The 16900-nt window shown below is 46.4% G+C and overlaps 1 protein-coding gene across 3 annotated transcripts; it reads right to left on the bottom strand.

Annotated features, from left to right (window-relative positions):
* Window positions 1–8160: 8160 nt before the first annotated feature.
* Window positions 8161–11113, bottom strand: dclre1b (DNA cross-link repair 1B). 3 transcript variants are annotated; one of them, XM_029155748.3, is made up of 6 exons: window positions 10819–11073; window positions 10490–10739; window positions 10234–10399; window positions 9957–10139; window positions 9732–9799; window positions 8161–9608 (listed from the first exon to the last, which is right to left on the bottom strand). In XM_029155748.3, the coding sequence occupies exons 2-6, from the start codon at window positions 10685–10687 to the stop codon at window positions 8670–8672; spliced, it is 1554 nt and encodes a 517-aa protein (XP_029011581.1). In that variant the 5' UTR covers window positions 10688–10739; window positions 10819–11073; the 3' UTR covers window positions 8161–8669. The 3 variants fall into 3 exon arrangements, with proteins under 3 accessions (XP_029011581.1, XP_029011580.1, XP_029011579.1); XM_029155747.3 differs by having other exon boundaries at window positions 8161–9799; window positions 11010–11113; XM_029155746.3 differs by having other exon boundaries at window positions 8161–9799; window positions 10819–11072.
* Window positions 11114–16900: the final 5787 nt, after the last annotated feature.

The raw sequence follows: 16900 nt of genomic DNA on the forward strand, positions 1-16900 counted from the left end.
GCAGGAGATGTTTTTGTGTGTTTGATCAGTTAGAGCAGTAATGAGTTAATTGATTTGTACTCACTTAAATCATCACGAAGCACAAGGTTCGATGTCCAGCAGCTGATCTGACAGAGCTAAGCTAACATTCGTTATCTCCACAGCCACAATTTGCTCTGTTCCTATCCTCAAATTAGCTCCTAGGCTCTAATCATTGGTCAGATTTCATGGCACAACAACCTAACAATATTTTTCACGCCCCTGAAGATCTGCGAACAGCCTTTGATGTGTAAAATCGATGGAGTTCCTCTTTGTGAGCTCAGCTGTCTCCAAGACTTTTCCCTCTATTGATAAGCGCCGTTGTGGACTCCTACACCAGCGAAGCTGCTGCTGTTTTCATGGGATTCGTACGTTCGGCCTCATTTTGTTTAAGATGTCTGATTTATATTTACACATCCAGCTCTCAGACACTGGTGTCCGATGTGCTGCCCTACACGTGTGTTTCTATCCCTGTAATAAGATGCACCGCTGGCGAACGGAGCCGTCCACCTGGGGAGAGGGAGAGCAGCTGGAGCCATAAATTACCAGCCGCAGATCGAGACGACGCCTCCCCTGCCCACCCACTGCCTGAACAACAAGCTCCAAGCAGCAGCCAGGAAGAGAACCAACAGCTAATGACATAGAATTATTCCCCACTTGTACAGTATATAACGTTTCACAGGCATAATATGCAAAAATTATACACAAGAGCTTTCAGTTCAAACAAATTACACTGGAGCTGTGGCAGGAACGTGCACAAGTATAAAACATCTACAAGAAGAGAATAATCCTCAATGGACTTTACAAATAATGAAGCTGATTCACTTTCACAGACCGACACCGAGCATTTGTGCGTTTGTAGGGTCCGACGTCAGCGTGGCGCCAGCAGGGACCCCATCAGAGACCCGCCTCAGATTTGGCCTGGAAACCAAGCAGAACCGAACCTCCTGATGGTGTGACAGCGCTGCTGCCCAATTAAAACTGCCTCCAGGTTCTCCGTGTCCACGCCGCGTCCACCGCTTCGCAGAGCTCAGGTTAATTGCGCGCACGTCGCTTTTTCCCCCCCTTCACGTGGATCTGGGTCGCCGCCGCCTCCTCTCTTTCCCACTAAATAAGTTTGCAGCTCTCTGTTCGTAACCTTTCTGCTCTCTCTTCTCTCACCTTGGGGCTCGAATACAGGACTCGCTCAGCAGAGGAAATGCACTCACGATTCACTAGCTTCCCTCACATTGGCCATAAATCATCATTAGGCCGCTGATAAAGAACGATATTATAAAAGAAAGTGAGTTTCCAGTGCACTGTAATGGAGCCCCAGTGGGGCGGTGGGAGGGTTCCCATTACAGCCCACGTCAGGTAATGTGTTGGAGCTCTATCAGCTGGGATGACTGTCTACATTCAAAATAATTATGATGAATCATCTTAATTGTTATGTTGAATCACTGGAAGGGAACACAGACCTGCCACACGCTACCTGTGAAGCACAAGTCGAGGGCTAGTCTGGAATTCTTAATAAGACATCAGTAAATATCACATCATCTGTCTGAAGGGATTTACATTGACATAAACAATAACAAAGCAGTGGTTAATGCACCATGCACATTAATAACAACAAACCCGAAAGGAGAAGTGCTGACTTCTCAGAGGGGAGCCTGAATCACATCACATCCAGACTGAGCCTTATTTACCGTCGGCTTCATGCTGAACCGGTCCGGTCCCCATAAAAATGCACAGCCATTATGGACAAAAAACAACTTTGAAATTGAAAATGTCAGGGTTATTTTAGTGATTCTTATTTGATTCGGCTCGCCGGCGCCAAACGGGAGAAAAGAGAAAAGGTTAAATGCGCAGCTCTGAACCTAATGAACTGAACATCAAAACAGCTCTAATTGCCTGCGCGGCGAACACGCTGCTGCCCAACACGCGCTCTGAGGTGAGGCCAGTCGTTAGCGCAGTCGTCACTCAGCACAGAATTAATTGCCAACTAATTTGATCACGGAAAAAACAGTTATCAAAGGAATATTTGAAACCAAAAGCTCGGTTCGGGCTTCAGCTCTGTTCACAAGGGCTTCAGGTCTATGTTTTAGTCTATGCTATTATTATATATTTCCACATTGTACAATATCATGCAGTTTTATTACCATATAAACACATTTGTTGGTGGTTGTTCTCAGTGTATATAAAGATCTGTGTTCTTCAGGGCTTTACCCATTACTGTAGGTTTCCTCAGTTCCCTGGACAGATAAATGTCTTATTTTTATTTAATAGCGTCAAAGCATATGTATGAAGATGTGCACTTCACTGACGCTTGCTTTTAGGAGGACATCTCTGCTCCATCTTCCTTTGCTTCCAAGCCACAGATGTGATTTGAGGCCGGCGGCGGCCCTGAACAAGTTCAGCAGTGAAACCATTCCCTGGTTGATGATGTCATTTAGCAGCAGGCTGAAAAGTGCACACAGTGAGCAGCCCTGTCACGCAGCAGACGTTTAAAGTTTAAATAAGTGATAGTCGGCTGTCGATTCACATCAGTCTCCTTCTTGCATGTGTTTATTACGCGCCTCAGACTCCGTCGGCAGCGACTCGGGGGCCAGGCCTCTAATCTCCGTGGCTGGAGGCGACGGGGGAGGAGGAGGATGCTTAAAGCAAATACAGGAGATGAAGGTAATTGGTGACTTTAAAGATGAGAGAGAGAAACATCGAAAGGAGAAAGCGCGAGGGAAGCTGTCAGGTGCAGAGAGGCTGCAGGGAGGGAGCCGGGAAACTGGAACGAGGAGAAAAGGAGATTAGAGGGAGCACAGAGGAGGTGGGAAGACTGTGGCGGTGGGTGGGGGGAGGGGGAGGGACCACCCGCCCCCCCATGGGGAAGCACTGTCCTCTGAGTCATCCACCAGCGGCTGGATCTGGGCCTGTGGAGGCCTCTCAGCATCTTATGGGACATTTACAAGGAGACAGTGATGAATGAAGGCTCCCCGCGTGAGGCGTCAACAGTGGAACCTGTCTCCTGCCTGAATGAAGCTGTGTGGACGGAGGCTGGGAGCTGCAGCGCTGCCTTGTGTGTGACCCTCAAAACAAACAGGATCGTCAACATTTTAACGAGCCTGATACAATATGAGGCCGGAAAACTCATGGTTTTTAATGATGGTTTGTGGGGAAGAGAAATCCTCCCAATGACATTTTGAAATTGCTCAACTACAGCCGCATTTCTCAAAATAATTGCTTTGTTTTTTTGGCTTCAAATGTTCAGCTTTTACCTCTGCTCCTCAAATCCTTCTTGTGTGTTTTCTCTTGAGTCAACAAAGATGTTTTGTTGCTCCTCTCAGTCTCATCCCTCGTGCTTCTGCTCATCCATGTCTATTTACCCCCTCAGAAGACGCACTACACATGCATTGTGTGTGTGTGTGTGTGTGTGTGTGCGTGCGTGCGTGTGTGTGTGTGTGTGTGTGTGTGTGTGTGTGTGCGTGCGTGCGTGTGTGTGTGTGTGTGTGTGCGTGCGTGCGTGTGTGTGTGCGCGTGCGTGCGTGTTTGCCCTCGCACAAAAACACTGGCAGAGGCAACAGAAATAGCAGTCGAGTGTGAGGAACAAGATAACAGCCTCTGCTGCTGTGTGGGTGTGACACCGCTCTGCCTCATCATTCGAACTCTGCGACAGTCTGGGAAAAAAGTGAGTACAAAGTGCAGAAAGCAGTGGCTTTCTCATTGTCTCGCCGACACTCGGGCTGCTCCTCTCACATCACCTACGCTGAGCTTCGCCCGGTCTCGGAGCACCTGCTCTGGCAGAGAGGTGTTGTCTTTGAAGAGCCGCGGAAAACTGTCAGGCTCAGCGTTCCGAGATTGGGAAGTGGAGATGAAGTAAGTAGCGGGGTTTTCTCCGGGGGCCGAGTTGAAAGGACGCCCTGTTGCTCGCTGCCTCCGCCTCCAGCAGCGTCCTTGTTGCAGCTGTTTGCCAAACGGTCTGTCAGCGTGATACATGGGCTTTACACTAGCTTAGCTTCAGACCAGCGCAGTTAAGATGTGATGCTTCTCTGGGGGTGAACGCTCCTCCATAATAGATGGTGGAAAATGCACACATTTGAATTTTTCCAGAATGATCTAATGCACCGTCCCAAACGCAGCAGAGGAAACAAAGCCCGGAGGTTTTTAAATGCAGTGGAGGCTGCCGGTCGCTGTCCATGGTGCTGAAGACAGTTTAGCACCATTCAGACACTTACTGTACGTCTACATTCATCAGATGCTTTTATCAAACAAGCTAATAATTCTGTCTTTGTGTGAATGTACTGTAAAGATTACTGTGCAAAGGTCTGGGTTGAGGTGAAATTCCTTTGTTTTCCACAAGGTCGTGTATTGATCACGTACACCTTAATCTGCTAAATATGCATTAGCAAACACAACAGGCTCTGGGAACTAATGCCCGCTGATAATGGGCCTCAGAGTATCCAGAGTACGTATAGATATTCAATAAATACACAGCAATGAATTAAAAGCAATGAATAGATGACCCGTGTCCCGGGGGCCTCTACTGTGTAGACGTTACCGGGAGAAGCTGGGATGTGGCTCAACCCGTGCAGTAAAGCTGGGTCTTTAGCAGTTCAGGCACTGAACTGGACCTCTTCATCAGCTCATCTGTGGCTGCAGCTTGTGACAGTGATCGTCTCCAGGAGACAGAACTTTCCTCCTTGTGTGACACGCGAACACGCTTTTCTATTCAGCTTCTTCGAGCCATGATTCTTTTAATCTGTTTATTTCCCTCACTTGATCAGAGTAATCTTTCATTCGCCCTTTATTTCGTTCTAGATCCTGGATCTATGATGCTTTGAGGTTAGAGGTGCGACGTCGCTTTTCAGCCTCATCTTTGCTTTTGCTGGTTCCATTTTTAGAGGCGAAAGCGAAGACGTCCCCTCCACTCGCTGAGTCCTTTCAGCTGCTAAGTCCTTGTTTGCCTGGACCAACGCAGACATGTCTTCATGCTTTTCAGTCATGTCAACGCTGGCAGCTTTTCCTCTTGCAGCTGTTTGTCCTCTGGAGCCACTGCGATGTCTGAAGCCGGTCAGCCTTGGCTTTTATATTACTGAGCTCTGTCAAGTCCTTGACCTGATTCTGCAATTGAAGCCATTTCGTTTGAAGGTCCTTCTCTGCCTGTTCTGTGTCGGCGGCTGCATTTTTAATCAATTGCATTAATTCATTAATTTTATTCAGCAAAGCAGCTTTTTTTTCTGGATCCACTGTCGATGGGTGTTGTTTTCAGCCCGAGGTTTAAGGCTTTACCTGTTCGTTGAGCTGTTGTTTTTGTGGCCCAACCTCATCCACAAGAAAAACCTTTTTGTCGCCGTTGGCCAAGAGCAACTGGAGCCTCAGACTCTGTGAGCGGAATTACGCAGCCATGTGTAGTCTGCTGAAACCACCTGAGAAATGGAGGCTGCAGTCAGGTCACTTCAGGCTGAGGGCTGAGAGTTAGGACTCAGAAAGCCGCCTTCCTCATACTTGTATTGGTTACTTGACTGTTGGTGCAGACTCCATCCTTCACCCTGACCACCTTTCCAGCTCATCTGTCCCTGGGTGTGGTTGTCACCACCTACTGTACCACAATGTGTAGCAGCATGTTTATAAGGACAACGCTGCTCATTACTCCTGTACTCCCTTATTATTGTTAAGTATAATTAAGTTGTGGATGCTGAGATTAATCACCTACAATCGATGAAGAGACATTTGAACTATAATGTGAGATCAAAGTGCAAACTCTGTGAAATTAGAAATTATTATTTTCCCACTGATAAATATATTAATAAAAGACAAATCATTCGCAGTCACAGCTAAATCTTTCCTTTTGAACGACAGAAAGCACAAAATACGACCTTGACAGGAAAATAATTGAAAGGTTTGCAGATGTTTTCCATTGATCCACAGTGTTATTCTATCCGTCCGCTCCTCTAAATCCTCCTGCTGCAGGCGCAGTGCGACCTGTAGACGTCTGGGAGAGGGCGGTGGGGAGTGGAGGCGCTCCGTGTATTAAACTATTCATATTGTGACCTAATATCTTGTCTATGTCTTAGACACTGGACTTTTTATGCACATAGTTCTCGTAGTGCCACTGTAGGTCAAAAGCAACACAAGTGCTGGGAAGTACTGGGAAATGTCCTTCACCCGGTGTCTGACAATGAATACTGTATGTACGTATATGGTTAATACAGTCAGGACAGCTTTAGGAGCGTCGGAGGCTCTGAGACAAATCTCAGTCACACATGAACACATCCTCAAACCGCTGAAGCTTTGCTTTGAACCCGAGGCCCGAGTCTCTGCGACTCTGTGATTTAGAGCCTGAGCACCGAGAACACGGCTTTGTCGTGTTACGGCGTCGGGTGCATAGCTTTACATGCGCGGGTCCGGAGGGGCTCGTAGCAACACCTGAAGGAGCACCGAGAGCTGTCACCTGTTCAGAAGCTGTAAATTACACAGCTGGAGCCTTCGCCGCCCCGACGTCGCACGGCGGCTGTGGGTGAAGGTTGTTTGTCAAGCTGCAATCTATCAGAGGAAATGATTGTGTTAATCAGATCAGCGTCGTCACTGGGAAGAATAACTCCAAGGGGGCGTCGGGTGAAATGCAATAACCACGTCATTCAATAAGCAGTTTTACTCCTGGTGAAAAGGGCCGGGCCTCGCAGAAAGCAGCGCCCCCGTGATTTTCACTTTGAAGTAATGGCGTGTGCGAGGAATCCATTACTTTAGCCCTAAAACCCTGCTGCGCTGCCTGTGGGGGTGTGTGACACTCCATTTCCCTTCATTTCCTGGCCTCCCTTCCAGAGCAGCTTATTCCGTGTTAAAAAAATGGAACAAAATGCATTTTCCTCCTAAATTATATATTTCTATAGCCACAAACATGTTTCTTTTTGTTTTTTTTAGACAAATGTGCTGCCTTAAAATAGATTTTGAGGATGGGGGGGGGGGGTTGGGGGCAGACTTAAAATATTCAGGAATCCTAATGCAGATTCCGTCTCGGGTGTTGTCTCGTCCTGATTATGATTCAGATGATCTCAGGAGCACGAGAGTCCGTCCCCCGTCTGCGTTGGAGAAGGATTACAGCCACAGCATCGTCAGACTACAGCGATCCATCCATGCGCTCCCTTTGTCCTGGAATCTGATTATGTGGAGTCTCTGGAGAGCACGTGGTGTCGTGAAGGAAGGTGGGACACAGCCTGGATTTCCATAGGCTTGTATCATCAGCCCCACTAGAAACATACTGTTTAATGATTCGCTCAAGCTAAACAATATATTAGTATGTTAATAATATTATAGATTAGTAACAATATGTTGGTTGAGGGCGTTTCTACATGACATCCTTCCACTAAACCACTCGTGTAAAGCTGTAAATTCACTACAGGTCATCGTCAGTGTTCGACGGCTCTGTCACCTCTGAGCACCATCTGATCTTTAATCTCCCTCCTCCCATTTGCCCGAGTCAGTCATTCATCCTTTATGAGCGCGAGAGGAGTCCCCTGTTGGCAGCTCGTGTCAATCTGACGAACACCTGATGGCGACTTGATGCCTCTGACGCTTCTGAACTTCCCACTGAGACGCGCTTTTCGTGAGGTGCTTCTCAAAGCGCGGCCGCCGTGGCCAAGTAAAAGGACGATACGACTGATCTGTCACACGGCTTGTGGTTAACGCTGTTCAGGAGATGCTGTAATTACGGCGAAGGTTTGTCATCTGTTCTTTAATGCTCTCATTTAAACACTCAGCCTCTGCTGCACTGTCGTGAATTTGCCCTTATTAGTGAATAGTCAATGAGGCAGAGCAGGAGCTACGGCGCTGAGTGACAGCTGGCCCTGCTCTGCAGTCAGAGCCGCAACACTGCTTTTATCCATGTAGAAAAACATGTGGAAAGTCAAGTGATTCACATTAGCAATAATACTGTCTAAACTGCAACAACATGGTGGAGAGGTAGTATTTAAGACACTGCTCAGGATGCTGGAAGCTATTAGATACATGAATCAGACATGCTGCACAAGCCCAAAGCCTGAAGACACCCATGAAAAAAACTCCTGGTGATATTTTTAACAAACTACTGCCATCTTAGGGAGGAACATGCTCACTGCAAAGAGACACAGCAGCGAGTCCTTAGAGCACATGTATGAAAGACAGGACAATACCAGGCCTGTTTTAATGCAATTTATTAACAATAATAAAAAATGATTTATACAAGACACAGTTCAACACAATGACACGATTTGTAGTTTTTGAGAGTGTTGTAAACAAAGAAAAGAGCACCACTGTGGCTAGTGGTTAGTTTGTTTACTGGAAACATTTTTTTAACAATAACTTCTCACAACACACAGTCAGTGTGGCAGGACAATCAAAACAGCTGTGAGAAGCAACACAACAGGGCTCAAGCTCAGTAAATATCAAATGGAAAATAGGAGTGAAAAGGCTTCTGGCTAGTACACAAGTATTTTTAGGCTCAGACTGAATTCATGTGGTCAGAGAGAAAATAAACAGGCACCATAAACAGGAAAAACCTTAGGAAGAAGCCACCAAAGAGGAAGTGCTTTGGCTTCAAAGTGCTTTTACACATTTAAAAATAACTGTGAGGCTTCAAATGAAGCATTTAGGTGACATTTGTCTCTGTTCAGTTGATCATTTCTCTCTGTTGTTGTTTTTTTGAATCATAGCGGACAGAGAGGAAACCGTTGGACAAAGCTCTGTGACAGGAGGCCCCATGTCTGCATGTCCTCCTCTCTGAACGGGAGATCCTTCAAAATACTTCTCTCAATCTCCTGCACATACTCCTCCTGCGCCTCAGAAAGGAAGCTCCCTGAAGAGCAGGAATCATTATCAAAGTCATCCTGGTCACTTCTACACCCAATGTGCTGGTTCATACTATCATCATCTGACAACGTGCTGTTGTTCTCAGTAAATCTGCCACAGCGATTTTTATTTGTAAGTGTTTTGATAATTTCTTCATTAGTTTCCAAAGAGACTCTTCTGATCCTGGCAGGCTTCACACAGGGCTGGGTATTAATCAGAATATCTCCTGGAGCTAAGTTGATCAGGTTGTGTTGATGTAGTGGCACCAGTTCTGTCATGACTGTGTCTCCAACAGCACCTCTGTTTTTGTCAGGGGAGACCTTCTTGCTCATGTCCATTAGGATGCAGTCGGACTCCCTGTCACTACTTTCCGTGTCCACCTCTTCCAAATGTTCATCGTCCAGACACGCTGCTACACGTGACCTCTTGGATGCCTTAGAAAGTGACTCGAATACCACTCCTTTGGCAGCAGGGGGGCGGAGGTATCGGCGCTGAAGGCTCAAATATGTTGATGAGTTGATCTGATTTTCAGGCTGTCTCCCCATGTAGTGTTGAACGGACTCAGGAACCAGGATTTCATGGCGCTTTTTTGCAGGCAGTAAGGCGGAGAGACTTTCAGGCACATATTTTCCTATTATGGGTACCAGTGAGCAAGGTTTAAGTGCAGACACAAAATCCTCCAGCTCCTGATACGATGAATGGTCAGAGTAGGGTACCACGTGGACATTGGGGTGGGAGGAGACCAGAGGCCTGCTCGTGGGCACAATGGCAAGTGTGGGTTGCTCTTTGTTCCACTGCTGCATAGAGGCAAAGGAGATCTGTGATTGGTCCACAACTTTGAAACGACCGGCTCCAGGATCGGTGGAAAACACGTCAAACAGCTGCAGAGCTTTCAGGGTCGCCATCCTCTCAAAGCTCACCTCAATCCAGGTTTTAAACTCCATCGCCAGCTCCAACAGTAAGGACTCTTTTCCCAATGCATATAGACCTACAACATAACAAAAGGTCAGAAATAGTACATGCATAATGAAGCTGTAGTTAATGTGCTTAAAGACCCCACAATCTAGCGATCACACAGCCAAAAACCTAATTTAAATTCTGTTGAGACATGGAGAAAACATCCAACAAGGTTTTTAAAACCTTACCTATCACGACATTGTGGTTGGGGTGGTTGCGGATGATCTCCTTGATTTGTTGCGTGGCTCGCTGTCTGGAGGGAAGGGTGCGGTTGGGGTCACAGTTGGTGTTGTCCAGGTACAGGACATCTATAGTGGTGTTTGTCCTTAAACACGGCTCACGCAACATAGAGGGAGTATATCTGAAATCACCTAAAAATAGGAGTGAGACGGCAGTTACTAATAATGTATGCCAGACTAATATTTTCTCAATTCTTACAGCATCAGATGAACCTCAAGCACTGACCAGTGTACAGTATGGAGCCAAAGTAGCCCTCGAATAGAAACATGACAGATCCTGGGCAGTGGTTGGCATCTATCAGCGTGACGGTCAGCCTTTCTTTGCCAATGTCATCCAGCGGCAGCAGATGGGGCTCGCTCAGCTCCAGAGGATGTATCCACTGCTCCTTCACCTGGAAAAGACAAAGAGAGACACGCATATATAAATATATGAAACCTAAATCTTAATGAGAAGCAAGCGCAGGCTGACGTCACCCTCCCACCTGCAGCTTGAGCCCGAGCAGTGTGGCGGTGACCGGGGAGCAGTAGATGGGCCGGTTGCTCCAGGTGGACGTCAGACCCATCGTGTGGTCGCTGTGCATGTGTGACAGGAAAAACAGCCTCGCACCCGGACACTTGCGCACAAACCAGAAGTCCACGGCCAGAGGGGTTTGTGGGATGACCTTCCCGTTGCCTGACATGGTCCGTTTCACTGGAGGTCCTCAGGTGTGGGGGGCGTCACGGGTGAGTTATCTGTCGACACGCAAACGTAAGGTATATTTACCTACAAACACTAATATTAATAACTCAAGCAGAATTACTGAAATAATACCTGTAGTTGTAAAGTACCAGTTTCTTAACCTACTGTTAACCATTAGCCTTAGAGCTAATTAGCATGCAGCTGCTAGATAGCGGTGGCTGCTTAGCCGGACCATTATAAAGTATTTGCAAACGCTTCAGCCAAACGACCACACGCGAGTTGCTAAGTACATATTCAAAGCGACCGCGCTCGTAACAGCTTACGTGTATAAATAACCCGCCATTTGTGTTTTCAATGTAAAGCGCATCACCGCTTCCGCCTCCTCTTCTTCATCTGTTCTGTTGCATGACTGCGCCCCCTGGAGGCTCAGCTGACCTATTAATAACCTTCTAATTACTTTTGAACACTCGTTTTACTAACATGAAAGAATATGCACATCGCACTGTATCATTGTGTATGTGAGAAATAAAATTGAAGTTAGAACTTGAATTTGAATTTGGTTACAATGGCATCAATCAACTGCAAAGTTAAAATGATGAATGGGAAGTAGACCAAAAACAAAAAAAATATTTTTGCCTGGTTTCTCAATAAATCCCATCAACATACACTTATTTTTAAACTTTGGTTGAATATCCACAGGAAGTTCACTCATTAATACACATCAAACAAACAGGACAAAGCGTTGACTGTGTCTCCACAAGATGGCACCAAGTGAGAGGAAGCTGCTGCATGAAAGCAATTAGATTTTCATACAAAAGAAAATGAGTCTGTAGCACATTACTGTCTTGGCTGCCTGTTATTAGCAGTAATGGAAACAAACAATAGAATATTTGTAAAATTACAGAAAGAAAATCTGCACATTAACTTTATATCAAAATTACATTACCTGTATTACTTTTACCTTCATACCACTTAAAAGCAAACTAAAATAAAAAACATGCCTTGCTTATGGACATTTGTTTTAATCCTACATCCAAAAATAACAATATACAAAAAGCATTTTGTTCTAAATCGGGGTTTATCTGGATGTGTCTTTTCATAATGGATTGCTTCCTTTCTTAAACCAGCTCATCTGCCAATAATGCTTTTATATGTAATCCTCTATTTTATAGTTCTATATATTTTATATTTATTTTTATAGTCCTAAATGTCATTGCGTTCAATAATTGAATATTTGTAAATTGCGTTCTGTGTGTACGGGGTCGGGTGTATTCTACTACTAAATGGGGGCGTTGCTATGGCAACGGTGAGCCAGTGTTGCCCCCCTTCCCCCTACGCTCGCTCACTGCTCTTTGCACTTTTGAGGATAATACCTGGGATTGCTGCACACTTCTCTTATCACGCAGCATGTGTCCTCTCCTTGTACCTAGAGGCGCATTAATCATACTGTGCTTTACAGGTAATTATGCATCTCCTCAACACACACACACACACACACACACACACACACACTGGAAAACCTTACAGGTGACCAAACGCATTCATTGTGCAGGTGATTACCTGAGTTCAGCTGAGCTTCTCTTACTGTTCACTCCTTATGCTGTGTGATAAGTTACCCAGCGTGGTGCCTTCCAGGTATTTGGACTGTGTGAAACACATCCAGGAGAGAAGCTGGCAAGTAATTAATTATAGCACAACTTCACATGATGCAAAACTCAACATTTCCCCTTGTTAGACTTCATTTATTTCACTTTTTGGCAGTGAGGAATCACCTGCACTGGTTCCACAACGTGGTGCCAGTTTTTTTAGTTGAGGAAAATGATTCATATGACAAAAAATCTATGTATGCTTATATAGGGGCTGAGTTTAACTGTGAGACATATCCAGCCTAGACAGTGTAGTTCGTCCATCATCATTCAGCAGCACTTCAGTACTGACCCAGATTAATTACACACTTCACTTCAGAATGTTCTGTAAAAACTATCCAGAGTGAAAGCAGGAGAGAAAGCGCTGTGTTTCTCAACCCAGGCTAAAAGTTGCTGAGGTCAGGAGGAAGAGCTGTCGTCGCTGTCATGTTGTTCTGCAGTGGAAGACAATCGTGCTGTCACACAGCAGCAGCGGCGCTCCGGAGGCAGATGGCTGCACGGCCTGTGATCTGCCACCGCTCTTATTAACCGAAGCGCCTCAAATCCTCCACACACACGCTTCCTTCCATCAGACCGTGTTACTACAGCTTGTTGTGGCTTAAAACCCGTTTTAAGACATGTGGCAATAAAATGCTCTTCTCAGCGATTGCTAATTGAACTTCGCCTCCCGGCCATCTCTCATCTGTGTTTTTTTTCCTTTCTATCGCTGTCTAATGACTGTAATTGGTTCGATCGCCTTTTATTGATCCCCATCATATAATAATGAATCTAAATTGCCTGTGGAAGTGATCGTGTGCGTGTCTGCTGTGATTGGCTGCTGTACGTGGACAGGCCGTCCGGGATTGGCTGCAGCCGCCCACACTTAACGAGAGCGAGTGTGTATAGTTAATGTGAGGATGGATGAATACTGAGCTTCGCTTCCATTTATGTGAGCTAACAAACGTATACAATTACAGGCAGTGGAGGTTTTATTTGTTGTATTCCCCCCAGAGGTGATGCAGTGGTGCATGAAGTACACTACACTGCCCTTAAAGATCTTTATGGGCGTGTGTGTGTGTGTGTGTGCGTGTGCAGCCAGAGATGTCCCTCCAGGGCTAAGAACATGTCTGTGGCTCACAGAAGCTGGTGAGAACATGCTTCTCATTTTGCCGTGCACTCTCACCCTCCGCATTTCATCCGTCTCCCCCTGTTTACACCCCCCCCACGTCCTCTCTCTTTGTCCTGACGCGTCTCTGTTTCATCGTCTTGACTTCATCCACTTCCACTCTGTCGTGGCCAGCAGATTTTTCATGATGTCTCCTTTTGTAAACGGCCGTTTGTCATTTTGACAGGCGTCCGAGCCTCTTTACAGCCGCTCTGTGTCTCCACGCGGCCCCCGCACCTTTGGCCGGAGGCGGCAGCTCGTCCGCCGGGCTCCACGTGCCACGGTGAGATGACAAGAGCCCGTTGATACCCCCACTTATCAGATTTGATTAGTTCACTTCATTAGGCTTCGAGCAGCATCTTGAAACTCCCCCACAGACAGTGAAGGGTGCAGTTTTAAGGGATGCATTATGCACAGCAGCGTTTACACAGCTTGCCGTCACGACAGAGCTTCGTACTGGGAGAAACACGACTGTAATCGTGTTCCTTGGGGGGCTCCTAATCTTCAGGAATTCGTCTTGGTAGGACCCAGGCTTGGAGGAGAACATAACTCAAAGGCTGTAAGAGGCGAGTGACGCTGGAGACAGTCATTATTCCTCCATCTATCAGAGGAAGCAGGGACCTGCTCAATTTATCAACCGTATCAGTTCTTTAATCAGAACAGATGTGCTCCTGAAAGGGAACGTAAACATATTGAGCATATTTATATTGATTCTCTGTCTAACAGGAAAGAATAACAGCATGAGCTATATGACAATGGTGCAAACATGCTCTAATACTCTAATACATTTGTACATTATTGATTAGGGTAAAATATAAGCAAGTAATTTGGCTGTGCTCAAACTCCCACATGCTTCTGTTTGATTAAAGGAAACTCAGGCGTCAAGTTTGGAGTTTGTGCCGTTCGGATTCTGTGGCATCCGGTGAGTAATAGTCGGTTTCTCTCTGTCTCGGCCTAATGTTTGCGCCCACGGCGAGATGTGAAGGCTCTGGAGCATGGAACAGTTTAATTTTGCGTTTTGTGCTGAAGCGGACGCATTTGTTTTGGGCAGAGGCTCCTCACACCACTAACCCCAACAAGCTGCTGACAGCGCCTCGTAACAAACTGTTGGCCACAACAGGAGCGTTCGGCTGTAGATCACTTGTTTTTCCACACGAGTGAAGACGAATGTGATCATCCGGGGAGCAGATTGATATGCATTGCTTCTTAACATATTTTGCATGACTGATCTCTGCTGTGGTGACAGATTTATAATTACTTTCCCATTGATTTTTGGTGGCTCTCTTGCATTAGCCTTCTCATTCACATCAGGACCCTTAGAGGAAATTGTAAAATGAATACAAAGAAAAATTAAATTATCACCAGGAGCTTTTTAGAGACTTGTCTCTCATGGCACAATATTGTAGGACCACTTCATAAATGGCGCATAGATTAGATGATGCTTTGAAAAGTCAAAATCTGCATTAAAAACGCCATTCACTAGAAGGAGAAAGGCTTCTATTCATTCATGCAGAAGTGGGTTTTCCGATGGCTTGAGGTCTGAGCGCTTCAGGCTTTAGTGAAAGCACAAAACGGGCAAACGTGGAGCAGGAAAAGGCTGCAGCCGTCCATTAACGGCCTCGTCTCATGAGGTGATAGAGGACCTGATTCCCGGGGCTGCTATTGGTCATTCACCATCATCGTACTGTATATGCGGTTTGTATTTGCTCCACATCTAAACATGTCCTATGTGTTCTGTGCACTTCACTGCAGAGACACTGATCCCTCCTTCAGGTGCGTCGTCACAAGGCTCTTCCTGTGAGTGCGTGAGAACTGATGCGTTTGCTCATAATTCAAGTGCTTTCCAAATGAAATGTGTCAACGAGTGTCACAAGGAAATCGTTTCCCAACACTGTTATGACGTGCTGCAGGGAAAGTGAACTTCCTTACTTGTTACCGTAAAATTGCTCAATGGGAAGGGAGCGTCTGCTGTCACTGCAGGTCGTCGTGTTTTATTGGCTATTTGCGGACGGCGGCCTTGAGGCCTCGGTGCTCAGCAGCTGCAGGGGAACGGGGGGGAACCTTGTCGGAGGCCGGACGGTCGGGTTGGTGAAGCAGAGGAACGTGAGAACAAGGCTCTGCTTTGCTGCTAATGAGGCACCACACACACACGCACACACGCGCACGCGGTCTCAGCGTATTACGTGTGTGTGTGTGTGTGTGTGTGTGTGTGTGTGTGTGAGTGCGTCTCCCTGCTGAGCCTACACTCCAGTTTATTAACGAGCCGAAGCAGCAGGCAGCAAATATGCAGGTATGAGCGTGTCAATCCGTACAAGACTGCGGGTAACAACTCCTCATTAGCGGCCTTATAATAGACACTATGTGGCACTACATCCATTCCACTGTTCACAACTACTGATTGATTTGTTCTCATGGGGCTGCCAACCAATCAATAGCGTGTCTCGGCAACATTAATTTACTATACAGTGTATGAAAGCAGGTACGAGATCATTTCTGTTTCATATGAATCAATGACAGAGCCACAGGATGTCCATTCGTCAGCGGGACTTTCAGGCTCTCGCTGCGCGGCCGTCTCTCCAAACGTCCTGCTCCGGCCTGCGCGACCTTTGGCCGCCAGCTTTGCAATCACTTAAAAGGAAAGTCAAGGCGCTAAATGTCAAATGCGAGACCAGTGGCACTCCCTTTGATAGCAGTTTATCTCTTATCTGCGTCCGCGGATTTGGCAGCCGAGCGCGTCTGCACAGAAACACAAAGAGAAGCGGTAGTTGAGCCGCTGCACGAGTCGGATGTGGATTCAGGGAGTGGTTTAGACGAATAGAAGGCAGCGTTGCAGACGCCGCCACATCCGGTTTGTGATGTTGGTAGAAGCCACCATGTGGTAACACTGGAGCTGTACAGTAGCTGCCGTCATATTAATGCTGTGGCTCTTGTGGGTCTGAGTTGGTAAATGAGATGCTCCTGACACGCGAGCAGGAGCTGGCTGTTGACTAAAACCCAATTTTCAGCACAAAAATAATGATACGACAGCTCAGGATTTCCTCCCTGCTTTCATGCGAACCCACTTTCATTATGCTTTTGTTATCTTTTGCACTATTGTGGATTCTCAGGGGAAAAAAAGCTGAAATTATTAATGCAGCTCCGGTTGATCTGACATAACAGACACTTCAATGGAGCCTCTGCCTGTGCTTCGTTTGCACGATGCCTCTGTTCTCGCGCCGTTTTTCTTTTTCAGATGACTGTGTTGTCATTTAGACACGCGGCCCTTTTCATCTAACTGCATCATCGTACATAGATGACGGCAGCAGCGCTATTTAATAGGATGAAAACATAAGCAAGACATTGAAACTGTAATTAAAGACCATGTCAGAATGCAGCTGAGGTGCCCAGAGGTGATGCTTTTGATTTTCTGTACAGTCAGATGAAG

The sequence above is a fragment of the Betta splendens genome, chromosome 7 (genome assembly GCF_900634795.4).
Source record: "Betta splendens chromosome 7, fBetSpl5.4, whole genome shotgun sequence".
NCBI classification, from domain to species: Eukaryota; Metazoa; Chordata; class Actinopteri; order Anabantiformes; family Osphronemidae; genus Betta; species Betta splendens.

Coding starts and splice junctions, on each gene's coding strand:
- dclre1b (XM_029155747.3), bottom strand. CDS start 10,687: ATGTCAGGCAACGGGAAGGTCATCCCACAAACCCCTCTGGCCGTGGAC. Junction 10,140..10,233: donor TGGCTCCATACTGTACACTG/GTCAGTGCTTGA, acceptor TCCTATTTTTAG/GTGATTTCAGATATACTCCC. Junction 9,800..9,956: donor CAACCACAATGTCGTGATAG/GTAAGGTTTTAA, acceptor GTTATGTTGTAG/GTCTATATGCATTGGGAAAA.